Source organism: Phascolarctos cinereus, unplaced genomic scaffold (assembly GCF_003287225.1).
Source record: "Phascolarctos cinereus isolate Bilbo 61053 unplaced genomic scaffold, phaCin_HiC Scaffold_726;HRSCAF=1367, whole genome shotgun sequence".
In the NCBI taxonomy this organism is placed as follows: Eukaryota; Metazoa; Chordata; class Mammalia; order Diprotodontia; family Phascolarctidae; genus Phascolarctos; species Phascolarctos cinereus.
In genome coordinates this window covers 406,801,647-406,826,960 of record NW_027556098.1, presented here as the reverse complement: position 1 = coordinate 406,826,960, position 25,314 = coordinate 406,801,647, and the positions used below count along the sequence as shown (strand labels likewise).

General features: G+C 57.8%; 4 protein-coding genes across 8 annotated transcripts; 2 read left to right on the top strand and 2 right to left on the bottom strand.

Moving 5' to 3' along the window:
- The first annotated feature begins 536 nt into the window (after positions 1-536).
- Positions 537-17,259, top strand: KMT2B (lysine methyltransferase 2B). The gene is given in 40 exon segments (XM_020976922.2): positions 537-957; positions 2,150-2,225; positions 2,371-2,544; positions 2,547-4,129; positions 4,362-4,475; positions 4,614-4,764; positions 4,857-5,136; positions 5,491-5,546; positions 5,916-6,191; positions 6,472-6,566; positions 7,066-7,164; positions 7,575-7,583; positions 7,585-7,689; positions 7,858-8,004; positions 8,101-8,196; positions 8,334-8,451; positions 8,717-8,830; positions 9,041-9,225; positions 9,303-9,392; positions 9,484-9,588; positions 9,695-9,768; positions 9,884-10,002; positions 10,134-10,225; positions 10,321-10,458; positions 10,777-10,935; positions 11,225-11,345; positions 11,465-11,543; positions 11,646-11,806; positions 12,958-13,185; positions 13,335-14,074; positions 14,076-14,617; positions 14,741-14,830; positions 14,915-15,024; positions 15,369-15,506; positions 15,590-15,664; positions 15,875-16,052; positions 16,142-16,249; positions 16,349-16,432; positions 16,536-16,665; positions 16,740-17,259. Coding segments are annotated over 40 exon segments (7,905 nt in total). The 5' UTR covers positions 537-567; the 3' UTR covers positions 17,016-17,259.
- On the bottom strand, positions 17,177-19,847 carry IGFLR1 (IGF like family receptor 1). 4 transcript variants are annotated; one of them, XM_020977498.2, is made up of 7 exons: positions 19,635-19,847; positions 18,909-19,119; positions 18,607-18,808; positions 18,383-18,501; positions 18,130-18,297; positions 17,720-18,041; positions 17,177-17,414 (listed from the first exon to the last, which is right to left on the bottom strand). In XM_020977498.2, the coding sequence occupies exons 2-7, from the start codon at positions 19,063-19,065 to the stop codon at positions 17,408-17,410; spliced, it is 975 nt and encodes a 324-aa protein (XP_020833157.1). In that variant the 5' UTR covers positions 19,066-19,119; positions 19,635-19,847; the 3' UTR covers positions 17,177-17,407. The 4 variants fall into 4 exon arrangements, with proteins under 4 accessions (XP_020833157.1, XP_078002479.1, XP_020833164.1 ...); XM_078146353.1 differs by lacking the exon at positions 19,635-19,847 and having other exon boundaries at positions 18,909-19,399; XM_020977505.2 differs by lacking the exon at positions 19,635-19,847 and having other exon boundaries at positions 18,130-18,288; positions 18,909-19,399.
- A 97-nt stretch (positions 19,848-19,944) lies between these two features.
- Positions 19,945-22,373, bottom strand: U2AF1L4 (U2 small nuclear RNA auxiliary factor 1 like 4). The gene is made up of 8 exons (XM_020977688.2): positions 22,290-22,373; positions 21,856-21,943; positions 21,592-21,658; positions 21,323-21,372; positions 21,133-21,231; positions 20,752-20,885; positions 20,360-20,455; positions 19,945-20,240 (listed from the first exon to the last, which is right to left on the bottom strand). Exons 1-8 carry the CDS (start codon positions 22,331-22,333, stop codon positions 20,126-20,128), a joined length of 693 nt encoding a protein of 230 aa, XP_020833347.1. The 5' UTR covers positions 22,334-22,373; the 3' UTR covers positions 19,945-20,125.
- A 228-nt stretch (positions 22,374-22,601) lies between these two features.
- On the top strand, positions 22,602-23,785 carry PSENEN (presenilin enhancer, gamma-secretase subunit). 2 transcript variants are annotated; one of them, XM_020977801.2, is made up of 4 exons: positions 22,602-22,689; positions 22,900-22,989; positions 23,115-23,219; positions 23,399-23,785. In XM_020977801.2, exons 1-4 carry the CDS (start codon positions 22,602-22,604, stop codon positions 23,536-23,538), a joined length of 423 nt encoding a protein of 140 aa, XP_020833460.1. In that variant the 3' UTR covers positions 23,539-23,785. The 2 variants fall into 2 exon arrangements, with proteins under 2 accessions (XP_020833460.1, XP_020833451.1); XM_020977792.2 differs by having other exon boundaries at positions 22,822-22,989.
- The last annotated feature ends 1,529 nt before the right edge of the window (positions 23,786-25,314 follow it).

The following is a 25,314-nucleotide window of genomic DNA, read 5'->3' as shown; positions in this document are numbered from 1 at the left end:
TCCGCGCTGCTAAGCTTGAGCCGGAGAGAACAATGGCGTTGGTGGGGCGGAAGGACCACATTTACCAGCGTCCTCCAAGCCCCTCTGTCGGCCTGCCTCGTGCTCTCCAGGGCTCTGCTCGGGAGCACGTAGTCTGCCACTCTCCGCCCCCTGCCTCTTTCGGTGGCTAACAGAAGCAGTGAGGTGGCGGGACTACATTTCCCGGCGGCCCCCGCGCCACGCTTCTTTTGCTCCTCCCTGAGACTCTAGGCCTCTGTCTTCTGGCGGGGAGTAGGAAGGGCCGGGCGGCGCGTCAGCCTCCAGCTCCCGTGGTGCCCCGCGGTGGTGGTGGTGGAGGTGGTGGCGGTGCTGCGGGAGGTGGAGGTGGAGGTGGAGGTGGAGGTGGAGGTGGTGGTGGAGGTGGTGCTGGGGCTGAGCTGGGCGCGCCTCTTCCCGCCGGCCGGGTCGGGGCGCTGTGGCGCTTATTATTGTCGTGCGCCGCGAGCCGCCCCGCCCCCTCCCCTCCCCCCGGCCCTGCGCCCGGGCCGCCCCTCCCCCCGCCTCCCCGGCCCCTCTCACGGTGCCAAGATGGCGGCGGCGGCGGGCGGCGGCGGTTGCCCGGGGCCTGGCTCGGCGCGGGGCCGCTTCCCGGGCCGGCCACGGGGCCCCGGCGGGGGCGGGGGCCGCTGCGGGCGGGGCGGCGGCGGGGAGCGGGCCCGGGTGGCCCTGCGACGAGGCGGCGGCGGCGCGGCCGGGGCTGGGGGAGCGGAACCCGGCGAGGACACGGCCCTGCGCCGCCTGCTCGGCCTCCGCCGGGGCCTGCGCCGGCTCCGCCGTTTGTGGAGGGGACTGCACACTCGCCGAGGCCGGGGCCGGGGCCGGGGCCGGAGCCGGGGCCGGGGCGGCCTGCAGGAGGAGCCCGAACAGGGCCAGGAGGAGGAGGAGGAGAGCAGTGACGAGGAGAACGAGGAGGAGGAGGTGAGCGGGCTGAGGGGAGAGGGGCCGGCAGCGCCCCGTGGGAGAAAAGGGACCTTCCCCCGAGCCGGAGAGCTTGGGGTGGGCGTGCGGGGCCGGAGTCGGGGCGGCCCTGCCCAGCCTGGGGAGAGGGGGCTTATTGAACGGGACCAGAGTTCTGAGAATGAGCTGTGGGCCCAGCCAGTAGGATGGGGGCTGGGGGTGGGGGTGGGGGAACTCGCCGGCCTCTTTTGGGGGCTGGAGCAAACTGTAGCGCCAAGTGTGCCTTGATAGTCCCTGATGAGCTCGGAGTTCTTCTTGGGTGGGGGTGGGGGGGCACATACAGAGAGCAGGATAGAATGTGTTGGGATGCCCAACCTATGGTAGCTGGTGGAAGCAGCATGGCTTTAGTGGGTGGAACCTCAGGTTGAGGAGACCCCACGATTCTCAATCATCTGTCCACCTTTGGCTTGCCATGTGACCTTGGCCAAACTCCTGGCCTTCATTGTACCTCAGTTTCTCTGCTTTCTAATTTGGGGTGGAGAGGAAGGCATAAAGAAGACTCCTCCCAGGGAATTGGATGTGGAGATGTAAAGTGACAACCAGGAAGTATGATGTCTTGAAGGCTTGGCTAGCTTTAGATCCCACCCCCTCCCCCTACTTCTGGGGACTTTGTTCTGTTGTGTTATTTGGGATTGGTGCTGCTTCTTACCCTGAGGGGGTTTTGAAGCTTTAGGTTGATTGTAATGTTTAGCCCGAGGGGCTGCACTGCATTGTCCTTCTAAGATGCTACTTGTGTTCTGGGCCCCAGCCTGATTATTGAAGGGGAGAAACTGATCCTGCCTTGGTGGAGATGGCATCTTTTCTGTCCTTGAGGGGCCTGAGTATACAGTGTCTACTTTAAGAGTTTTTTTTTTAAGACCTAAGAGCCACTTGTAAGCAAATGTCAGAATGAGCTCCGGTGGTTAGATAGGCTTGTTCTAACAAGTTCTGTTGGCCTCCACCCCTTTCTGATGTGGGGGGCTGGGGTCATGAATTGAGGTGTGGGAGCACAGGGAAGAATTAGAGCCTTCCTTGGAGACTGCTTTGCTTTCTCTAATTTCTACTAGTCAGAGACTAGCAAAGATGAAAGTGGGGGTACAGCCTAATGCATGGGTCATACGGAGAAGGTTTCACTGGCACTGACTGCTCCCTTCACCCCGGTCCCCTCCATCAGGAGGAGTTTCTGGGTTTCCACTCAGATGAAGATGTGGCCCCCAGTTCCCTGCGCTCTGCGCTTCGGTCCCAGCAAGGTGAGTGAGGGGCAGAGACTCTTTCCTAATCCTCTAGAAAACTGTCTCTGTAACCTGTCCCAGTTAACTATTAGCTCCAGCTCTCACTCCCTCGTCCATCGGATGCACCCTTATCCATCTCCATACACAACCACTCTCCCCACAGGTGGAACCCCCAGAGGCCGGGGCCGCAAACACAGGACAACCCCCCCTCCACCTCCCCGCCCAGCCGAAGCAGTCCTTCCCCCCCAGAAGGCCCCGTCCCGGAGACGGGGTGAGACTGGCAAAGAGCGGATGGTGCAGGTACTGGCTGAGCTGCTTCAGCGGGCCCAGGCCCCCCACCCCCCCGGGTTCGTGTCTCTGAATCTCCCACCCCTCGTCGGCCTCGAGGCCGACCACCAGGCTCTTGCAAAAAGAAGAAGCTGCCAGCAGTGGTAGCAGCAACATCAACTCCTAAGCCAGCACTCCCTGTAGTCCCAGGAAATCGACGAACTGGGGCCTGGAGATGTCGAGAGACCCCGGGCCCTGGCTCTGGGAGCCACAACAGAGGGCAGTCTGGTCGAGGGGGCCGAGGAGGTAGGGGCCGTGGCCGGGGAAGGCTCCCTCTCCTACTCAAGTTCGTCTCTAAGGCCAAAAAGATGAAGATGGGACAGTTGACCTTGGGACCTGAGCCAGGACGGGGTCGAGGCCGTCGAAGGGGGGGACGTCGGGGGGCCCCTCCAGGTAGAATTGGGTCTAGCCAAGGAGGGGGGCAACATCAGAAGTGGCAGCAACAGGAAGAAGAAGAAAAAGATGAAGAAGAGAAAAAGGTGACCAAGGAAGAGGAAGAAAAGCCGCCTTCACCACCACCTCCTGTACCTCCTCCACCTCCCCCTCCTCCACCTCCACCCCCTCCACCCGCTCCAGCCCCTGAGGAAGAGAGAGATGCACCACCTCCTATGGCCACAGCTACTCGATCCCGAAAAAGAGGCCGGCCCCCCCTGACCCCTACCCAGCGAGCTGAACGGGAGGCAGCCCGAGCAGGGCCAGAGGGTGGTTCCCCCCCTACCCCTGTCCCCCCTACAGGGCCTCCTGAAGACAGTCCCACAGCCCCTCCCAAGGGGACCACTTTCCTGAAAAACATCCGCCAGTTTATCATGCCTGTTGTGAGTGCCCGATCTTCCCGTCTCATCAAGACCCCTCGACGGTTCATGGATGAAGAGGTCCCTCGACCCCCAAAGACTGAGGCTTCACCCCCTCCCCGGCCACCTGTGGAAGTCTCTCCACCAGCCCCCCAGGAACCAGCTCCGCCCCCTACCCCTACCCCTTCTCCACCTCCCCGATCACCAACGCCCCCACCAGCCCCTCTTCCTGAAAAGAGACGGTCTATCCTGAGGGAGCCCACATTCCGATGGACTTCATTGAGTTTGGAACTAGCCCCACCTCCACCTCCAGCTCCTCCACCAGCCCCACCCCCGGCACCCATGCCCCCATCCCGGAGGCCCCTTCTGCTTCGAGCTCCCCAGTTCACTCCCAGTGAAGCCCACCTGAAGATCTATGAATCTGTGCTAACCACACCTCTGCCCGGGCCCCCTGATCCCCCTGAGCCAGAGCCTCCCCCTGCTGATGAACCTATTTTGGAGCCTGAGGCCCGGACAGGTAGTCGGACCAATCACCTCAGCTTGCCCTGTTTCACCGCTTCGGCAACCACACCCACGAAGGCTGAGGACCCACAAGGCTCACTGGTTCCCGGCAATGGGCAGCAGCAGCCACCACCACAGCTGCCCCCTCCCCCTGATGAGCAGAGTCTTTGTACCCGGGGAACAATTTCACTTCCACTCTCTGGAGTAGAAGAGAAGATGTTCAGTCTCCTCAAGAAGGCTAAAGTACAGCTCTTCAAGATCGATCAGCAGCAGCACCAGCAGAAGGTGGCGCCCCCAGCTCCGGTGAGAATGGTGTTTTTCCTGTTGTTTTCCAGTCAGCCAGGATCCACCCATTCACTTGTCTCCATCTCTCCTGCCTGGGGTCCCCTCTCAGATTCCATTCTTAACTTAACCCAACTTCAGGCTCTCAAGTCTCTTCTACACCTAGTCTTTAGGCCCGTTCTCCCCACCCACTGTTGCCCTGTCCCCATCTTTGCTCACTTTCCAGCCCCTGACTCCATCTCTTTCCCCCCAGCCGAGCCCTGGAATGAAGGCAGAAGAGGCTGTGAGGACCCTCAAGCAGAGCCCTGATAGAGGGGCTGTCAAGTCTGAGGATGAGTTTCTGGAAGCCAAGAAAGAGAGACCCCCGGTATGCAATGACAGAGGGACTGCCTCCCCGTGGAGGAGGGAGAGAAAACACTTTGCACCCCTTTGTCAGGGGAGTCAAGAGAAAGCTTTTTGGAGAAGCCAGGAAAGTGACTGTCCTGTCTTTTGCTTACTCTTCTAGGGTCCTGAGTCACCAGTACAGGGCCCTCGAATCAAGCATGTTTGTCGTCATGCTGCTGTGGCACTGGGCCAGGCTCGAGCCATGGTACCTGAAGATGTCCCTCGACTCAGTGCCCTGCCCCTCAGGGAGCGACATGACCTTGCCGCTGATGGTGAGGATGCTGGGGGTCCAGGTGTCAGAAAAGGAAAAACCTGACCTTGGGGTACAGATTTTCTGGTGCTGAGCCCACTTCTTCCCCAACAGATACTTCATCGGCATCTGAGACTGAAGGCCTCCCATCACGGTCCCGAAGGGGAAAGGCGGAACCAGCAGGCCTGGGTGGGAGTTCAGGTTCCACAGGGACTGGGGGGGCCCTGCCACATGCCCCGAGGCGTTCTCTGCCCTCCCACCAAGGCAAAAAGATGCGGATGGCACGATGTGGGCGCTGCCGAGGCTGCCTGCGGCTGCAGGACTGTGGGTCCTGTGTCAATTGCCTGGACAAACCCAAGTTTGGAGGCCCAAACACCAAAAAACAGTGCTGTGTGTGAGTTACTCTATGGCTACTCTTGTACTCCTTGTGAGTTATCTTGGGTTTCTCCCAGTGCTGCTTGTGAGTGACACCCACTCCCCCCTCCTCCCCAATCCCTTTCAACATTTTGTGAGTCACCTGAGATCTCTACTGCCACCCTTTCTGCCCAAGAGTTTCCTGAGGCATCTTAGCACCCTGAATCTAGTCCTAGTCTTGTGGGCCAACTGGAACAGAATTCCAGCCTTATTATTATTACTCATTTTTATCATTATTCAGAACAGTACAGTTAACATCCCAAGAGGTTGCCCCTCCCTTTCCCCACCAGACTTCTAGTCCCCTCCCCCAGTGATGGGCTGCTCCCTTTCCCAGGTATCGGAAGTGTGATAAGATTGAGGCCCGAAAGATGGAACGCCTGGCTAAGAAAGGTAAATTCATCCCGCTAGAAAGGCTTTGCCTGCGTGCGCAGCTCCCTTTCCCCCCAAGAAATAAAGCCCCAAACCCATACCACACTTTTAGGCAGAGCTGAGTGGGGAGGAGGCCACATTATTCTTTTCCTTTTCTCTACCCCTGCCTCAGCTTCATTTCCTCTACGTCCTTCCTATTTCACTTTCTTAAACCTATGATTTTCTCATTCCCACATTCCTGTCCTTGTCCTTTATTCCCTTCTGCTTCTTTTCTGCCTTATTTGATCAACCACTTCTCTGTGTTCCCGTCCCCTGTCTCCCCCCCTCCCCGGCCCCCCCCCCCACTTGTACTTCTTATCCTCCACACCATTATCCCCCCTGTCCTCACAGGCCGAACAATGGTGAAGACACTGTTACCCTGGGATTCAGATGAATCCCTGGAAGCCTCACCTGGGCCTCCCAGCTCACGTCGGGGGTCAGGAGGTGGGGGGCCCCGGGAGGAGGCAGTGGCCCCGCCTGGGTCTGAAGAGCAGGATCCCCTCCTGCAGCGCAAGTCAGCCCGTCGCTGTGTCAAACAGCGGCCTTCCTATGATATTTTTGAAGACTCAGATGACTCGGACCCAGGTGTCCCCCCAGCTTCCCGCCGCCGTGCACCTCGAGAAAATGGTGAGGACCAATTACTTCTGTCCATACTAGTTTCCCCTAACTCCCTGACCTGAAATGGGTAGAACTTTTTCTGGACTCTTACAGGGAAGAGACTTCTTATAATATTCTGGGACCTTGTGGGTCATAGACATTCCAGACTTTAAGCCTCAATTGTGTTGAGTAAAGAGTGCAAGATATAAGACAACTAGGTTTCCCTAGTAATCTGGGGAAGGTGCGAGGTTTTAGGGGAGAGAAATAGGTTGTGTGAGGGGCAGATCTCATCATTCTCTCCCTTTCCTAGAGTTGCCCCTGCTGGAGCCTGAGGAGCAAAGCCGGCCCAGGAAGGCCACTTTGCAGCCAGTGGTGCAGCTTAAGGCTCGGAGGCGCCTTGAAAAGGTCAGCCCCATCTCCTGTCAACGCCCTGGGAATGCACAAGGCTTTTGGGGAGGGGGGCCCTCTTTGCCCATCTTTAATTTAGGCTCTAAGGAAAGGGAAGGGGATTGGAGCAGGCAGTGAGGCAGGACAGCCCCTCACCTCAAAAAGCTTAATGTCTAGGTGGGGAAATCATCACAGCATGTGGTTATGTGCCAAATGAACAGTCTGGATTGGGATGAAAGAGAACTGTTGTGTTGAATGAGCAAATGAATGAAAGCATAAGGGGGAAGAAAGTATAGAACGTGAGTAAGAGGAGGGAGGAGATTGGGGAGCATCGAGGCCACGCTTGTTTGGGAGCACAGTGGTCCAGGTGAGGACTTGAAGCCTAATCTGAGAATTCCGTTAGGGAAGCAACAGGGCTGAGGTTGGAAAAGTGGGGTACAGCCAGGGTCCCCTCCCCCCCACCCTGGCTATCCTTGCCTTGCCTCCAGGCCCATCTCCCTCCCACCCCCCTCCCCAGGACAATTCCGCCCCTGGACCCTTTGCCTCCTTCCCCAATGGCTGGACTGGAAAGCAGAAATCTCCTGACGGTATCCACCGAGTTCGTGTAGATTTCAAGGTATAGCAGGAACCGTGGTTTTGGTGAGGGTACAAGAAGTGGGTGTCTGATTGGGCTTAGAGGGTTCTGGCTACAGGGTTAAGTAGTCAAACTTTGCTGAGAGACGGAGGGACGAAAGTTCTGCCTTTCTATTTTAAATTAACTCTGTCAAACCATTTTGGAACAAGAAGCACAAGGTGGGGTGGGAGTATGTCTTTTAAGCAAAATGCTTGAGGTAAAAGTGTTAGCTAGTTTGTAGGGTGAAAGCCCAGAGGAGTTGAGATGGGTGAGCTCCTGGTGGTAGAGTGCAGTGTTAATTCTGATGAGAGATGGGAGCCATTGAAGAGGGACGGAAGAGTAAAGAGAGAGCTCGCTCTCTCGCTCTCGCTCTCTCTTTCTCTCTGATTGTAATCACTCCTTCCACCTTCCAGGAGGACTGTGGACCTAGAAAATGTGTGGCTGATGGGTGGTCTGAGCGTGCTCACTTCTGTGCCTGGGGGTCCTCCCCTTGTGTGTCTGCTCTGTGCCAGCAAAGGCTTACATGAGGTCTGAGACTACCCTGTCCCTTCTGACAACCGCTGTGCTCTCCCAATCATGCCCTTCCTTATGTTCTTTGCTACCCTGTCCTCAGTCCCCCAGTGCTCCCTATTCCTAAGCATACTCTAACTCTATGGCCTCCTGCAACAGCAGTAAAATAGCTTTTTCTCTCTCCAGCTGGTGTTTTGTCAGGTGTGCTGTGACCCTTTCCACCCCTTCTGCTTGGAGGAGGCAGAGCGGCCACTGCCCCAGCATCACGACACCTGGTGCTGCCGCCGATGCAAGTTCTGCCATGTTTGTGGGCGTAAGGGCCGTAGCACTAAGGTTTGAGAATTGGGTCATTGGGCTGGGGGGGTAGGGGGAGTGTAAATGGCCGGATCCTAGGCTTGTGACATTTACTCTCCTCTTAAACCGTGATAGCACCTCTTGGAGTGTGAGCGCTGCCGCCATGCCTACCACCCTGCCTGCTTGGGGCCCAGTTACCCAACTCGTGCCACCCGTAAGAGGCGTCATTGGGTAAGAGATCCTGACCCCATCATCCCCATGCCTTGGCCTCATCTGTTATCCTCAAGTTTTTCTGACTCTACTTTTCAACCAGCCTAAAGCTTTGTGTATCTCCCTGACATCCCACTGTCCACCTACACTTCTCCTAGATCTGCTCAGCGTGTGTTCGATGTAAAAGCTGTGGAGCAGCTCCAGGGAAGAACTGGGACAGCGAGTGGTCAGGAGATTGTAGTCTTTGCCCTGGCTGTACCCAGCTTTATGAGAAAGGTAGAGAGCCTCTAGAGGTGGGGTCTGGGCAGTCTTTGTAGTAGATGCAGCTTAATCTTTTAAGGAAAGGAGTGGAGTAGATAAGAGAGACCCACAGGAGAAGGAGGGGTGGGGCTTGGGTGGTAGGTCCCATCCTGTTCTGAGAAAGGTACAAACCTTGGGGGATGGGTGGAGATGAGGTACTCTGGGAGTAGAGACTCAACAGGAGGACCCAGAGCTTGTGGAAAGAGAGGGTCCCTTCTGAACCCCTCATCTCTTCCCACAGGAAACTTTTGCCCAATTTGTACACGCTGCTATGAGGATAATGACTATGAGAGCAAGATGATGCAGTGTGCACAGTGTGACCACTGGGTGCATGCCAAGTGCGAGGGTCTCTCAGGTGGGTGGGGGGACCACCCTGGACCCCAGCCCTGCTCTCTCTGATGGTCCCCAGTCCCCTTCCCCTTCAGGGTGAGTGGACTGTGTATCCCATGAGCTCCCTGGGCACAACTTCCCCCAGCCTCCAGTGTTTTACTCTTGAGGGCTGCTGGGAGCTGCAGTCTCAGAGCTTTTCAGTAACCCTTTCACCCTTACTCCTGTCCATTTTCAGATGAGGGCTACGAGATTTTGTCTGGGCTGCCAGACTCGGTGCTATATACATGTGGGCCGTGTGCTGGGACAGCCCCTCCTCGATGGAGAGAAGCCCTGGATGGGGCTCTCCGGGGGGGACTGCACCAGGTACTACAAGGGTTACTGAGTGCCAAGGTGACTGGACCTCTGCTGCAGTGCGCCCAGGTATGGGAGTCGGCCTGGGGAGGGGGGGAGTGAAGAGGACCCTCGAAGCACCGTGCTCACTTCATGCGTCATTGCAGTGTGGACAGGATGGGGAGCGGTTGCACCGAGGACCCTGTGACCTCCGAGCTGTAAGCCAGCTCTTTGAAGATGGACACTACAGCTCTGTGGTATGGGCTAAGTGGGCCTGCAGTGAGTGGCCATGGGGTGGTTGAGGATTAACAGAGGGCCCTTCCCTAACAGGCCCCCCCCCCCTTATAGCACAGCTTCATGGAGGATGTGGTCGCTATCCTGATGAGACACATGGACGAAGGGGAGGCTTCTGAGCGCCGGGCCGTTGGGCAGGCCAAGGGACTGTTATTGAAGGTGAGAAAGTAGAGCTTGGGGAAAGAGCCTTCCATCTTCACTTCTGTTCCAGCCACCTTCATTAACCTTCTCTCCTTCCTCTCTTCTGCTGTGGCTCTTTCCCTAGCTGCTAGAGTCTGCCTTCAGTTGGTTTGATGCCCACGATCCCAAGTACTGGAGAAGGAGTACCCGGCTGCCCAAGTGAGCAGGGCTTTGAGGCCCAGGGTAGAGGAGAGGGAAGCCTGGCAGGAGAATTTTCCTTCTGGTCCTGGGGCAGCCGAGTTCCCTCAGTGATTGTCTTCCCTACTCTCTGCAGTGGAGTCCTGCCCAATGCCGTTTTGCCCCCATCTGCGGATCACATCTATGCTCAGTGGAGGCAGCAAGAGTCTGAGGCCCCAGTGTCTGGCCACCCCCCTGGTGGAGGGGCCGTTCCAGGTAGAGGGTGGGAAGGCTTCCCTGGGTTTTTGAGGTGGCTGGGAGGTTAGTGCCAAAGTTGTGCAGGGTTGAGGAGGGGCTAAGGCCTGGAGGCTGGAGTCTTGGCCCTGACAGCATGCTTCGCTTTATAGCCACACAGGCCAAGGAACGGGCTTTGGATCCCCCCCTCGAGGACCCGCGCCAGTGTGCCCTCTGCCTCAAGTATGGAGATGCTGATTCCAAGGTAAGAGAGGTGGCTTTGGTGAGGGGCATTGCTCTGTTCCCTAATCCCCAAGCCAGGTGCAACCCCCTGCCCACCCTGGGATCCTCTCCCCCCAGGAGGCTGGACGGCTCTTATACATTGGACAGAATGAGTGGACACACGTCAATTGTGCCATCTGGTCAGCAGAAGTGTTTGAGGAGAATGATGGCTCCCTCAAGAACGTTCATGCAGCTGTAGCCCGAGGCCGGCAGATGGTGAGGGGCTAGGAGCACATTAGGCTTTGGGACCCTACCACCAACCTGGGGCAAGCCATGTAGCGATTTTCAGCCTGTTTCCTTGTCTGGAAAACGAAAATAATACCTATAGGTCCTGTTCTATAGAGTTATTGTCAGATTTAAAATGAAAATGTATAATTTGCTTTGCAAATCTTAAAATGCTATGTAACTTAGCTATTATCTTGGGTTTGGGGGTTCTAGTCATGTCAGGAGGGGTTTGTGCAGAAAAGGGATTGGGATCAGATTAGTCACTTTTAGTGGTACGAGTTGTCCATGAACCCCAATCTCCCCTCTCAGAGGTGTGAACTGTGCCTGAAGCCTGGGGCCACTGTGGGCTGCTGCTTGTCCTCTTGCCTTAGCAATTTCCACTTCATGTGTGCCCGAGCCAGCTGCTGTATCTTCCAGGATGACAAGAAGGTTTTTTGCCAAAAACACACGGACCTCCTGGATGGCAAGGTGGGACTGTGGCCTTCAGGGTAGGGGCAAATCCTCTGATCCCTCTTTTTTGCCCTCTTCATCCTGGGGCTTTCTCCATTATGTCTCACCTGACCTAAACTGATCCTCTTTAAGTCACACCCCTTTGTTATGTTATATTATATAGATAACTGGTACCTTATAACTGCTCTTCTACCCCAGGAAAGCACAGAGACCCTCGTGCCCATTCCCTGTGTCTGTAACCTCACCTGGTAGTGCAGTTTGCGGGCTATTAACTTTGCTGACACTTTTCCACTCCCCGCACCCCTAGGAGATTGTGACTCCTGATGGCTTTGATGTTCTCCGCCGGGTCTATGTTGATTTTGAGGGCATCAGTTTCAAGCGAAAGTTTTTGACAGGATTAGAGCCAGATGCCATCAATGTGCTCATCGGTGAGACACCCACCCCCTCTCCTTCCTTCCCCATGCTCTCGGTGTTCCCTGTTGAGACTCCCCTCATCCACCCCATTCCCAACAGTCACCTTCTTGGTCATGCTCTTTTCTTCTCACAGGCTCTATCCGAATTGATTCCTTGGGAACACTGTCTGACCTGTCTGACTGCGAGGGAAGACTCTTTCCCATTGGCTACCAGTGAGAGGCCTTGCCTGATATGCCAGGGCTGTGGGAGGAAGGGAGAAACCACAGCCTGGGCTCGAAGCTCTTTTGGACTCACCTTCTCTCCTCACTTCTCAGGTGCTCACGTCTGTACTGGAGCACAGTGGATGCCCGTCGGCGCTGCTGGTATCGGTGCCGGATCCTAGAGTATCGACCCCGGGGTCCTCGGGAGGAACCTGACCACGTAGGGGCAGCAGAGGAGAATAGGACCATTGTGCATAGCCCCATCCCTACTTCAGGTACACCCTTTCCCCATTAGGTATTGACTTTCCCTAACCACTGCCTGCTAACTTGTGGGGACTGTCTCATTCACCTACGGATTGTTATTCTGCTCCACTTTGCATCCAGCTCTGTGTTAGCTGTTGTGGTAGGAAGAAGGGGATGGGAAGCCATGTTTGTGTCTCTGGCGATCAGGTGTTGGAGGCAAGAGTGATGTGTCCTCATAATTGCTCAGCTTATTCATGTTAGGTAGAGGGCCTGGAGAAGAGGGTAAGTCAGGTGTGTCAAGGAATGGGTTGTGCAGGCGGGGCTTGAGCTGGATCTTGGAGGATGCGAATAGGACAGAGAGACTGAACGAAGCCATATGAAGTGTGGACAGAGCAAAGGCAGAGAGGTGGCACTGTCTGTAACAGCCAGAGACAACCTGGCGGCAATGGAAGGGGTGTTTTGGGGAGGGGAGGAAATAAATCTGGAAAAGTAGGAAGAAGCCAGGTTGTCCAAAGCCCTGAATACCAGATTCAGGAATTTATCTGGCGTTGAGTGATTTAGTAGGAAGCCTGGAATTTTATTGAGCAGGGAGAGGATGTGATGACAGCAGTACCATTAGTACTTCTGAGTGATTATTCTTTCAGTGTTACGTGAGATGGATTCAAGGAGGAAAGCTCTGTAAGGGGCTGAGGCCTGGCCAGAGGCCTGGGTAGCTTTGGTGCTAGAAATGGGGTGGATGTGAGAAAAGCTATGAGGCATAATCAACAAAACTGAGGAGGCAGAGGACATTGAGCTGTCAGGCCCTACGAATGGGAGAATGGTGTGGCCACCAAGAAATGGGTGAGAGGAGGAGGGCTGTGGGCATGAGCTTGAGGAGGGGAAGATGTATCTGTGGTTCTGATGGTGGAGAGTAGAGAGTTTCCTTGTAACTTGGATACACTGAAGTTCTTTTAGGGTAGAACGTGGGAGAAGACTGTCTGGAGCCTGAGGGGATGCGCTGCCCATGTCTGGGGAGTAGTGAGAGAAAGGGGAAGGAAGTTCGGAACATTCAGAGTGGGCAGAATGAGACTCTGAGATTGCACTGGGGAAGATGCAAAGGAATGAACAGAGGGTGGGTCCCCTGCCCCCAAAGGACCTATTTTCTCTTTCTCTTCCCCTAATGTTACCTGTCATGTTATTTCAGAGCTGCTTGGAGCCGAGTCCCTCCAACCAGGGCCTGACACAGTTTCCCTGGGTCCTGAGCGCTACTCCCCTGCCCAGAACACAGGCCCCTTGCCACCCCCTCCAGAGCAAAGCATCACCCCTTCCCCAGTCCCCCGATCTGTCTCAGGGGCTAGAATCAAAGTGCCCAACTACTCACCTTCCCGAAGGCCCCTGGGAGGTGTCTCCTGCTGGCCACTCCCTTCCCCTGGTGAGTATGAACAGTACAGCGGTCAGTGAGGGGATGGGCTTGGGGAGTCTAGAGAAGGGCTTGGTCAGTCAAGGATGAAGAGAGGAAGAGTGAGCTGTGTCGATGTTGGGGTTAGAGCGTGGAGCCTGCTATCTTCTTTTCCCTTGCAGGAAGCCCATCATCTCTGTCTCACCACATCCCAACAGTCGGTGATCCAGACTTCCCAGCTCCCCCAAGACGTTCCCGCCGTCCCAGTCCCCTGGCTTCCCGGCTACCACCCCGATGGGCCTCTCCACCCTCCAGGCCCACTCCTCAGCTCAGGGTGCCCCCTCCTACCTCAGCCCTTGAGGCCCTCATGCCTACCTCAGGGGAGCTGGCTCCCCCTGGTCCAGCCTCCTCCCCACCCCCTCCTCCTGAGGACTTGGGCCCTGACTTTGAGGACATGGAGGTGGTGCCAGGGTTGAGTGCGGCCGACTTGGACTTTGCGGCTAGCCTGCTTGGGTCTGAACCCTTCCAGGAGGAGGAGATTGTGGCAGAGGGGGTTGGGGGAAGTAGCCGGGGGGGCCCTGGGGATAGTTCAGAGGAGGAGGCTGGCCCTGCTGCCCACTACATTCACTTCCCCCCAACTGTGGTGCCTGGGCCTGTCCTGCCACCTGGTCCCATACCTGGAACCCCCAGAATTGAACAGCTGGATGGAGTGGATGATGGCACAGACAGTGAAGCTGAGGCCGTCCAGCAGCCCCGGGGCCAGGAAGCCCCCCCTTCAGGGCCAGGGGTGGGTGGGGTAGGGGGAGGAGGGGGAGGAGGGGATGGGGCAAGGCCCCCTGAGGACCTTCCTTCTGAAATTGTGGAGTTTGTACTCAAGAACCTAGGTGGAGCTGGTGAGGGTGGGGCTGGCCCTGGTGAAGACCCCCCTACCACCCCCATCACTGGCTAATGGCAGCCAGGCCCCCCCCGCCCCACTCCCTACCCCAACCGATCCTCCCCGGACGTTTGCCTGGCTTCCTGGGGCTCCTGGAGTTCGTGTGCTAAGCCTCAGTCCTGCCCCTGAACCCCCCAAAACTGCTGCCTCCAAGATCATTCTTGTTAACAAACTGGGGCAGGTGTTTGTGAAAATGGCAGGGGAGAGTGAGCCAGCCCCACCTCTGCCAAAACGGCCCCCACCAACCCCTCCTACTGCCACCCCAGCCTGGGGTCTCACCCCTGGGCCCTTGCTGAGTGTGCTGCCTGTGGTGGGGGTGGTGCGCCCCCCACCTCCACCTCCCCCATCGCTGACCCTGGTGCTGAGCAGTGGGCCCCCCAGCCCCCCCCGGCCAGCCATTCGAGTCAAGAGGGTGTCGACCTTCGCGGGCCGCAGCCCCTCAGCACCCCCCCCAAACAAGGCCCCCCGGCTGGATGGGGAGGGGGAATCCCCCGAGAGTACCCCCCAATCAGTGGGGGCCTTGGGCAGTGGGTGAGTGGTGACAGGGGCAAGAAGAAACTTGGGAGGTGGGGGGTGGTTTAAGGGATGAAGAGGGAGATGCTACTGGCAGCCATGTGGGTCTTCTCTTCAAATCTCTGCATTCCTTTTAACTAGATTGAGCAGAGTACGGATGAAAACGCCCACTGTACGGGGAGTCCTTGACCTGGATGCTCCTGGGGAACCAAGTGGGGGAGAAAGTCCTCCGTGAGTGACCTGCTTCTTCTCAGCTGCCAAGAATCTTGACCTCTGTCCCTTCGTGCTCTGACCAGCTACCTCTCCTTTCCACAGGACCCTTCCTGACCGGTCCCCATTGCTACCGCTGCCAGACTGTGGCTTCTCCAAGGTCTCAGATAGCCCCCCAGACCTGCTGCTTGAGCCCCAGTGGCACCACTACTCAGGTATAGCCCGCATTCCTCTTCTCTTGCATCTGGGCAGCCCTCTCCTGCCTGCAGCAGGGTCAGGGGACTGGCAGCCAGAGCCTTCTCCCAGGTGTGGTTTGTCCAGGGAAATGAAAACACAAGAAGTGGGCATTGGCCTCTAAGTGCTTGCCTAGGGGCGGGAGCTGGCCTCCTGCAGGCTTCCTGGGAAGGAGTAGGGTGTAGCGGATTTCCAGCGGATGGAGGATGATGTGAGCATCAAGGCATGTGTGGAGGGCTGGACCAATCTAAAGTGGGCCAGTGAGGAGTGACTTGCGCAGAATGTTTGGGGAGCCTAATTGGAAGCCCCTTCCTTATGATGGCAGGTGAGGCATCAAGTTCAGAGGATGATCTGCCATCCCCTGAAGATAAGGAGAACCAGGGGCCCAGGCGGGCAGGGCCCCACCTGCGCTTTGAGATCAGCAGTGAAGATGGCTTCAGTGTGGAAGCTGAGAGCCTGGAGGGTGAGGTGGGGGAGTTTTGGGGGGGAGGGGGGTGCGGCCCAAGCAAGGACAGGATCCAGGTGCTAATCATCCCATCTCTGCAGGGGCATGGCGGACTTTGATTGAGAAGGTCCAGGAGGCCCGAGGTCATGCTCGGCTCAGGCACCTCTCCTTCAGTGGTGAGCCTGGGGTCTGGGGGAGGAGGGGCTGTGGCACACAATTGCTGAGGAGTTAACCAGGAAACAGGAGGGGACGGGGTGGAGGAGTCTGCTGAGTTTGGGGGGGTGTGGGGAGCAGGCAGGAATGGAGTGGGGTAAAGGGGGCAAAGGGAGCCCCTTGTGATGCCTCCTGGCCCTCTGCTGCGCCCCGCCCCCTTCCCCCCCCCCCAGGGATGAGCGGTGCGAGGCTCTTGGGGATCCACCACGATGCTGTGATCTTCCTGGCTGAGCAGCTGCCAGGGGCCCAGCGCTGCCACCACTACAAGTTCCGATACCACCAGCAGGGGGAGGGGCAGGAAGAGCCTCCCCTGAACCCCCACGGGGCTGCCCGGGCAGAAGTCTACCTCCGGTGAGATGTGAGGTCGGGGTCTCTGAGGAATGGGCTGCCCCTGTGGCCATTTCGGGCTAGGCTGAGATGACTCTGCCCTTGCCCCTCAGGAAATGCACCTTCGACATGTTCAACTTCCTGGCATCTCAGCACCGAGTGCTGCCCGAGGGCGCTGCCTGTGATGAGGAGGAGGACGAGGTGCAGCTCAGGTCCACCAGGTACCATGGCGGGGGGCCGGGTCCCGGGTCCGAGGAGAGGAGAGCAGCGGGAGCACGCGGGGCCCTGGCACATCTGGCTGATGCTTTCCCCCGCCCCAGGCGTGCCACCAGTTTGGAGCTGCCCATGGCCATGCGCTTCCGTCACCTTAAGAAGACGTCCAAAGAGGCCGTGGGGGTCTACAGGTGAGGGGTGGGCTTACACTGCCGGGGATGGGGGGGGTGCAGGCCACACCTTGGAGGAGGGGGCACAGCCCCTGAAATGACATCATGCCCCCACCCCACGCAGATCGGCCATCCACGGCAGAGGCTTGTTTTGTAAACGCAACATTGATGCCGGGGAGATGGTCATCGAGTACTCGGGCATAGTCATCCGCTCGGTGCTCACGGACAAGAGGGAGAAGTACTACGATGGGAAGGTAGGTGAGGGGCTCCTGGGCCCGGGCCAGGGGCTGGGAGGGAGGTCCTCACTGGCTCCTGCCCTCCTCCCCAGGGCATTGGGTGCTACATGTTCCGTATGGATGACTTTGATGTGGTGGACGCCACCATGCATGGCAATGCCGCGCGCTTCATCAACCACTCGTGCGAGCCCAACTGCTTCTCGCGGGTGATCCACGTGGAGGGCCAGAAGCACATCGTCATCTTCGCCCTGCGCCGCATCCTCCGGGGGGAGGAGCTCACCTACGACTACAAGTTCCCCATCGAGGATGCCAGCAACAAGCTGCCCTGCAACTGTGGGGCCAAGCGCTGTCGCCGCTTCCTCAACTGACCCCCTGCCGTCCCAGCCCGGCTGTGGGCCCCGAGGGGACCCCACCCGCATACTGTACCATCTTGCTTCCCCCCTGCCCTCCACCCTCAGCACGTGTCCCCAGGGAGCCCTGCCTGCAGGGTCCAGGATGTAGATACATTGTACAAAGGTTTCTAAATCCCTTCTTTTCTATGCACTTTTTTTATTTAAAAGGTGGGGTCCCAGGGGGGACTCCCCCCCACAATAAAGTTCGTCAATGTTTGGATCCATAGCCTCTGAGTCTGTGGGGCTGATGGTACCTCCTTTGCTTGGGGTGGAAGTCTGTTTTGTTCAGTTTTATCACACTTTTTGCAGAAGCCCTGAGCAGTTGTGTGAGGTCTGAGAGGTCCTAAGCCCTGTGGGCCTCCTTAGTTTCAGCATCTGTAAAGTGAAAACCCAGGTGCTCTTACGTCCTGAGTTCTAGCAGGAAGCAAGTGGTGCCAGTGTGCTCTAGCAGGACGCCCCTGCCCACTTGGTTCAGTAAACCCTGGGTGCTTTTAGCCCTGTGGTTCAAATGACCACATCCCCCTAGTGAGACTGCGGAGCCAGAGCGCAGAGGCAGCATGGTTTATTTCTTGGTACGATCACTGGAGGCAGGGAAGGAGGGCTGAGCAGGGCGTGCAGACCAAAGTACGGGGGAGATGGGGACTGAGGGTGCCGGGGAGCTGCTGGCCTGGCGGCCTCACCTGAGCTTATGCAGCACAGCCAGCGCATCGCCACGCCCCAGCTGGCTCAGGTGGTCGGCCAGCTGGCCCAGCGGGGCAGCGGGATCCCGAGCTGTCACCGTCTCCAGCAGGGCACGAAGTGGGGAGTGCGCAGGCCGCAGAGAGTAGGCAAAGGTGGTCCAGGAGGCTGGGAGACCATAACGGGCAGCCAGGTGGCGGGTGGTTCCCCACACAGAGCCCCCGCGGAGCCCCGGTTCAGGGTCCAGCAGGACAACCAGCTCCTCCAACACCTCCAGCTCATCCAGAAGTCGTGAGAGGGGCTGGTGTGCCAAGGTGGGGGGCACTAGAAAGTTAAGAGGAAGGTCAGGAAAAAAGGAAGTCCTGAGTTTGGTGGGGTGGGGACCCACACCCCTCCTCCCTTAGGGACTCACCAGGCCCCTCAGTTAGGGGGAAGAACTTGCAGGCTTCCCCGGCTTCTGCCACCTTCTCCTCGTTTTCAGCCCTCCCCAACAATGTCTGTAAGGCCACTGAAACAAGCAGGCCTCCTGCCAGAAGGGCGGTAATGCCCACCACATACCAGGCCATGCTCCCTGCAAAGGCTGAAATAGGCCCTCATGGAATACACACCACCCTCGTGAATGGGGAGAGGGAGGCAGGGTGCCTCCGAAATGGGGCGGCACTCACGTTGTTGAGGCGCCCAGGGTCTTGGGGATATAGGAGGCTCATCACTTGGTCCTGGGCTGCCAAGGCTTGCAGACGCGGATTTTGTGGATATTGTTACATTTTCCAAAAGGCACCGATTCCTGGGAGGGGAGTACGGGTTTGCCAAAAAGGGTTACTGGGCTTGGGGAGGCGGTGGCACCTTATTCATCCTGGCCCAGGTATCCCCAGGCTAGCCAGGGGCTTACCAGAGGACAGAGGGCTTGGGAGCGACTGTTTCGGGCTGCTGGGGGTTGGGATGGGGCAGAGATGGGGGCTGAGGATGGTCCAGGCACTGACTGCACTGCTCGGCCCTGTCCTTGTTGCATAGCCCAGGTGGGCACCGAGCAAATGGGAAATCCAGGTGGTCTCCGCGGTCGCTGAGCCCACAATGGCGGGTGAACTCGTAATCTGACGGAAGGAGGGAGAGAAGGGGCACCTAAGATGCAAGATCCCAACTCCCTAGTCTGCCCACAACCTCAGCCCCTGCCTCCCCTTGAGCGTCCCTCACCTGGGCAGCTAGGCGGGCCGAAGCGCTCCAGACATCGTCTGCAGCATCCGCATTTCGAGTCCCAGTACTCCAGAAAGCCGCAGTGCCTGGAGACGGGGGCGGTCCCCAAGGTCCAGGAGAGGAGTGTGGCCCCCCAGAGCGGGAGGTGGAGCCACATGGGGAAGGGCGGGGCTTGCGAGCAAGGGTGGCTTTAGGCCTGGAGTTGTCACTGCTACCCCAGGCAAGTATTAATTTAGTGTTTCAGGAGAAAACCTCAGCCCTCAGCGGAGTTTCCGGCCACCACCCAGATGGTAGTTGCCTAGGCCAGAGGGATAATCACCCGACCCCCACCAGAGACCCACTCCTCCAGCCCCACATTGTGGTCCTCAAAATCCCATTTCACTTGTCAGAGAGTCCTCTCGCCACTAAGGACCTGTGTGCTCTTTTCTTCAAGGTTTTTGCTTCCTGCCTTGCCCCCCTCCACCCTGCCCCCCAAATCCAGGCTTCAGGATTCCCAACCCCGTCTCCCTCAAGGACCCACGGCTCAAAGCCCTCTCTCCCCCGCCCCCAACTGTCCCTTCCACTCCCTGCCTCAAAGACACAGTCAGCCATGCCCAGTCCCACCCCCACCCTCCTGTCCCCAAAAGTGGCCTCAGGAATCTCCTTCATAAATCCAGACTTATCGATCCCTGCTTCCCCACCCCCACCCCACTAGAGGAACCCCACTACCACCCCACCCCCTGGCACCTGAAGCTGGTCCTGCCGTCTTGTTCAGGGCCCCACTCCCTCCCTTAACTTCCCTTTCCGGGCAGACTGCGTCATCCACACTGGGGGGTGGGGGTGGGGTGGCCTGGGCTGGAACCTTGGTGACTTCTCCAGGCCTTTCTGTCTCTGTAAAATGAGGGGGTTAATCTAAAGTCCGTCCAGCTAGCTCCGAGTCACTGTGAGCCTTAGAGCACTTCACCCTTCTACTTCACAATTGTCCTTCCTCGGCCATCTCAGCCCCTGCAAGCTAGCTGGATGCAGAGGCATCCCAACACCCCAAGTGCGAAGGGACTAAAGGACAGGCAAGAAATTTTATTGGGGGAAGAAGGGAGGGGGTTCCTGCTCCTCCTGTGTTCCTTGAAAGAAATGGAGGGACTACGAGGTCCCTGGGTCCCCAAAGTCTGGATGTGGAAGAGAAGCAGGGGAAAGGAAGACCACAGCAGCAGGTGTCCTGGGGAGGGCCTGAGAAGGCACTACTGTGGACGAGTAGGGGGTCTCAAAAGCGTCCTGTGGCGGTGGTCTGGAAATCTCCTCCGGTGCCTTTCTCGAGGGCGGTGTCCCCCTCCAAGCCTTGTGGGTGATGGTCCCCTGGGGGAGAGGGGTCACAGGATCAAGCAGAGGGGACCGCAGCAACCCAGCCCCCATTCACATTCCTGCCTTGTTCCCATTTCCCGTTAGCCAGGCCAGGCTCATGCCCTACCAAATACCTTCTTCTCAGGCCACGGCCATACAGCTGCCTTCGAAGGTCCCAGGAGATTGGCCGAAGGTGCATGAAGTTGCAGAAACCACCCCGGGTGCATTCGCTGTGGCATTAGATGGGTAGGCAGAATCACAGCCTGGACCGCCCCCCTCAATGCCCTGAGCCCAGCCTAGCCTTGCCGCGGGGGGGGGTCTCCCTTCTCCCCCAGCTTAGCCTTGCCCCAGGGGTCTCCCTTCTCCCCCCCCAAGCCTAGCTTTGCCCCAGGGGGATCTCCCCCCCCAAGCCTAGCCTTACCCCGGGGGTCTCCCTTCCCCCCCAGCCTTGCCTTGCCCCGGGGGTCTCCCTTCCCCCCAGCCCAGCGCCCCACCGGCTCCAGGCACCCCCCATCCCCTCCCGCACCCCATCTCATATTGCCGACAGCAGGACTCCCGGAAGTCCGTGACGGGAGAGAGCTCAGCTTGCACCGCCTGCCCATTGAACCAGCGGTTGTTAAGCTCGGTTACCGCCCGTTCTGCATCTTCTTCTCTCCGGAACTGGGGGCACAGGTAAGATGCAGGGACAGGGGTTAGTAGGGGGCAGTCTATGGGAGGGGCTCGGAAAGGCTCGGCTAGGCGGCGGGCGGCGTAGGATCTCGAGGAGAGGGCCTTGGGGACCCGCGTGATGCAGGGTGGGCTCTGCTCTGGGGAACGCGGGGAGGCCACGGTGCCAGAGCCCCAAGATCCGGCAGCCTGGAGCTGGGGGCGGGGCTTACAGCTGCTGTAGGGGAGGGGCCTCAAGCACCTTCACATAGACGTTCCCTACTAGGTGGTCCCCCAAGTTGTCACAGACGTTCATCTCCTCGATCTCCCCGTACTTTTCCTGCAGCTCCGTGAACACCTCCTGTGTCGGGAGGATGGGATGGGAGGTCAGGTTCAGACAGTGGGGGGGAGGCTGGGCCCCCAACATCTCGTCCCTGTCCGGCTCCTCTCACCTCAAAGAAACTGTCATAATGTTCCTGCACCGCTACATCACTGACGCGACCTGGAGAAGTCGGGGATGAAAAGAGGGTTGAGGGTCGAAAGCAGACTCCTCCGGGGGCCTTCTCCACTTGTGACCTTCGGTCTTTCATGTCACCATCCCCGAAAGACAAGGACTCCCCCATTCCTGCCTCGGGCCTGGCTGGGCTCCCTTTAGCTCGAGCCCTGCCCCCTCCAGGGGTGTCTTCTGCCCCAGATGCCCATCCCCCGCCCCAGTCCTCACAGTGGGATCCATTCGCTGTCTGGGCCGTGTTCTGAGGGTTCCGGTACAGGTTGGGCAGCACGATGGTCTGAGGTGAGGGAGATGAGGTGGTAAGGGGAGGGGGGTCAGCCGGGGGTCGGCCTGGGGCCAGAGAGGCCGGCGCCGAGGGAGGGGGATGAAGAGGAGGGGTTAATGAAATGAACAAGCTGGGCTGTGAGGTCTGGGGAGAACAAGAGTGGGGGCAACCCTGGCATTCCTCTTGGGAAGGGCGGGGGACTGCCTCACCTGACTGAATGTGGGTTTATTGTGGAGCCGGGAGCACCGGTCCCTGTGCCTGCAAGCCCCAATCTTAAAGTAAAAAGAGCAGTTAACCCTGAAAGAAGGGTGAAAATATGGGGTGAACGGGGTAGTAAGGCCCTTGCTGCCCCTCCCCCAGCACTGGGACCCGCACCCCTCCCCTCAAGGGCCCTGCCAAGTGGGACCTGCCACCCCTCCCGTCATCCCTCTTCCCCAGGTCCCTGCCAAGTGAGACCTGCCACCCCTCCCCCACCAAGTGGGACCTGTCACTCCTCCAGGACCCTTCCAAGTGGGACCTGTCACTCATTCCCCCCCCAGGACCCTACCAAATGACATCCCTGCCGCCCCTCCCCGGGGTTTCCGATAGCTGGGTCCCCAGCACGACCGCTCCTCCTATCACCACCACCACCACCGATTCTTACTTGTCCTTTTCTGTCCCGAAAATCGAAGCTAAATATTCAGCCATTTTCACCCTCTCGCTCCACCTGTCTGCTTCAGGCGTCACTTCCGGTGATATAAGCCGCTTCCGGGGCTGGCTTTGAGGCGAGGATCCTGGGCGTTGAAGTCCGGCGGGTAGGAGGAGGTGCCTGCGCGGGAAGCATGTCCCGGACCGCTCCTCCCAGCAAGTAGCAAGGCGGGAGAGGCCGAGCCTGTGAGCGAGGCAGAGGGGAGAGAGGTCCCTGAGAGAACTGGGGGCTGGAGACGAGGGAGAGGGCGCCTAAGTTGTCAGGCGCATGCGTGCGGAGGATGGACCACAAGCCCCAGAATCCCCGGCTGCACTAGGCGCAAGCGCATTGAGAAAGGAGGAAGGAAAAGCGGCGGGTGAGTTGAGGGACTGCACTCCTATCCTCCATCCCCTTCTATTCCCTGGTCTGGGGTGGGTTGGGGGGAGGAGGGTGGTGATTCTTTTCTGCCCCTCCTTTCGCTGATTCGGACCCCGTTCACTCGCGACAGAAGACTCGTACCGACTGGGGCTCACGTACGATAGCGGGGGACGCTTGGAGATCCCGACTCATCTCCTTTTCCCTGCAGCCCTTCCCCGTCCTTCCCCTGGACCCAGGATGAACCTGGAACGGGTGTCCAATGAGGAGAAGCTGAACCTCTGCCGGAAATACTACCTAGGTGAGGGGGTCGGGGGGTCCCTCCTTCCCCCATCCCCCGCACCCTGTGGATGTCGGCGTTGGGGGCTGGGCCCCCGGAGGGAGTGGCCGAACCAATGCCTTTCCCCCCACTCCCTTCCTTTCCAGGCGGGTTTGCACTCCTGCCCTTTCTCTGGCTGGTCAACGTTCTGTGGTTCTTTCGAGAGGCCTTCCTGGCCCCAGCCTACGAGGAGCAGGGACAAATCAAAGGCTGTAAGTCCCTAGAGGCGTGGCGGGGGCGGGGGCGGGGGGGGGGGGGGGGAAGAGAAGAGAAGAAGAGCTTGCACTCACACTGAAGGCCGGGGCGGGACAGGTGGTAAATAAATTCCTGGCCAGCCAAGGCATGGCATGATTTTTGCCTTCTCTCCTTTCCTCAATTCCGGCCTTTCCAGACGTCTGGCGTTCAGCCCTAGGGCTGGTCTTTTGGCTCGTGGCACTGACCTCCTGGATCACCATCTTCCAGATCAATCGAGCCCGCTGGGGAGCCCTGGGCGACTATCTCTCCTTCACCATCCCTCTGGGGATACCCTGATCGGTCCTCCCCTCCCCTGCCAGCTCATGGCCAGGCCACCTTCTCACCCTGCCTTGCCTCCAGCACTGGGCCAGTATGGCTTCCAAAGATGAAGATCGAACATCCTTCAGGTCCCCAGGGCCTTTCGTTTGGCCGGGCTGGCTCCCCAGAACATCTGTCTCTGACTAATTTCCTACTTCTTTTCCCACTTCTCCCTGTAGCCTCCACTGAGGCTCCCAAATAATAAAAAAGGGATATTTCATGAGTACTGCTGATCCCTACTCCCTTTTTTCTGGGAGGGGTGGGATCTCCATATTTCACATGTGAAGAAACTGAAATCTCTGAGAGAGCACACCCTAGAATCATGGAATCTCAAATCTGGGAAGGCCCTATCCACAGGTGGTCACTAGCATCTCCTTGACAGGTCCCAGTGATAGGAAGCTTGTCCACTATGATGTACAGCAAAAACATGTCACCCTTAGACTACTATAATTGTTAATTTTCTTCTCAGTGGAGCTGGTACCTCAATAAAGTGAGGAGAGAGAATGGTATTATAGGGAAAAGAGGCCTGGATCTGGAGACAGGACCTAGCTTTCAATTTATCCTCTCACTGGCTTGCTGCGATGTTGAGCTAGTCCTTCCTCCTATCTGAGCTTGACTTTCCCTAGCTGTGCAATAGGGAAGATACACAGATGATTCAGTTAGGGACTGGGTCTCAGTAGAGAGAACTTTCAGGTAAGTAAGTGGATGTGCAAGTGTATAGATAGAGATTGTATTTGGTGTTCAGTTGTGTCTGATTCTTTGTGACCCCATTCGGGGTTTTCATGGCAGAGATACTGGAATGGTTTGCCATTTCCTTCTCCCAGCTCCATTTTACAGATGAGGAAACTGAGGCAAACAGGGTGAAATGACTTGCTCAGGGTCACACAGCTAGTTAGTGTCTGAGAGAAGATTAGAACTTAGGTCTTCCTGACTAAAGGCCCAGTACTCTATCCACTGTGCCATCTAGCTGCACCAGAGAATATATAAAATACGCAAATACAAATGACAGAAATTGTTCCAGTCATCTCTGTCTAAGACACTGTGCTGATCTCTGGGACGCTCCCACTCTTCCCGAGTTAACGTTCTCCTGGGAAGGATGTCATAGATGGCATGAACACCTGGGAAGATGTAGGAGATAGTTCGGGGAACCTCCCTATAGAAAGTGGCATTTTCGGTGAGCCTTGAAGGAAAAACAGTCAAGACTTCTTAGAGGTAGAGATGAACAGAGGCTGACTTCCAGGAATGGAGGAATGGGTTGAGGGTGAGCAGCGGGTCATAGGTTTAGAGTTGGAAGGGACCTGAAAGGTCACCTAGCCCACCCCCCTCGAAGCTCAGGGTGTTTAGGGGATTTAAACCGGGAGGGCTGAATTCCGGAAACAGCTATTCCATTTGGCCGGACTGTGGAGTATGTGAGGGTTGCGGGCAGATTAGGGGGGAATCCGAGGGCCCTGCGGGGTGGCTTCTGTTTTGGTGCGGAGGTGGTGGGATCCGCGGCTGGCTGGAGCAGGGAATAATCTGGAAGCCCTCTCAGTTTAGTTCACAATGGACCATCCGCCTTGCCCTACGGTACAAATCTCACTTCCCACATCTGTAAAATGGACCAAGACTAGTGAAGTCAACTCCGCGCTGCCCGGTTGTTTAAAGAGGCGGAATCCGTTGTCTAGCAACGCAGAACTGCCGCGAGGTCCCTTTTCTCCCTCCCTTTTCGTCTAGGAGCCCCTTTAAGCCGTTGGCACTACAAGTCCCAAGAGCCGT

Coding starts and splice junctions, on each gene's coding strand:
- IGFLR1 (XM_020977498.2), bottom strand. CDS start 19,065: ATGTGGCTCCACCTCCCGCTCTGGGGGGCCACACTCCTCTCCTGGACC. Junction 18,809..18,908: donor CGGCCCGCCTAGCTGCCCAG/GTGAGGGACGCT, acceptor TCCTTCCGTCAG/ATTACGAGTTCACCCGCCAT. Junction 18,298..18,382: donor ACCCTGGGCGCCTCAACAAC/GTGAGTGCCGCC, acceptor GGCCTATTTCAG/CCTTTGCAGGGAGCATGGCC.
- U2AF1L4 (XM_020977688.2), bottom strand. CDS start 22,333: ATGGCTGAATATTTAGCTTCGATTTTCGGGACAGAAAAGGACAA. Junction 21,373..21,591: donor GACAGCGAATGGATCCCACT/GTGAGGACTGGG, acceptor CGACTTCTCCAG/GTCGCGTCAGTGATGTAGCG. Junction 20,886..21,132: donor TAGGGAACGTCTATGTGAAG/GTGCTTGAGGCC, acceptor CTGTGCCCCCAG/TTCCGGAGAGAAGAAGATGC.
- PSENEN (XM_020977792.2), top strand. CDS start 22,602: ATGCGTGCGGAGGATGGACCACAAGCCCCAGAATCCCCGGCTGCACTA. Junction 22,990..23,114: donor CTGCCGGAAATACTACCTAG/GTGAGGGGGTCG, acceptor CTTCCTTTCCAG/GCGGGTTTGCACTCCTGCCC. Junction 23,220..23,398: donor GCAGGGACAAATCAAAGGCT/GTAAGTCCCTAG, acceptor CGGCCTTTCCAG/ACGTCTGGCGTTCAGCCCTA.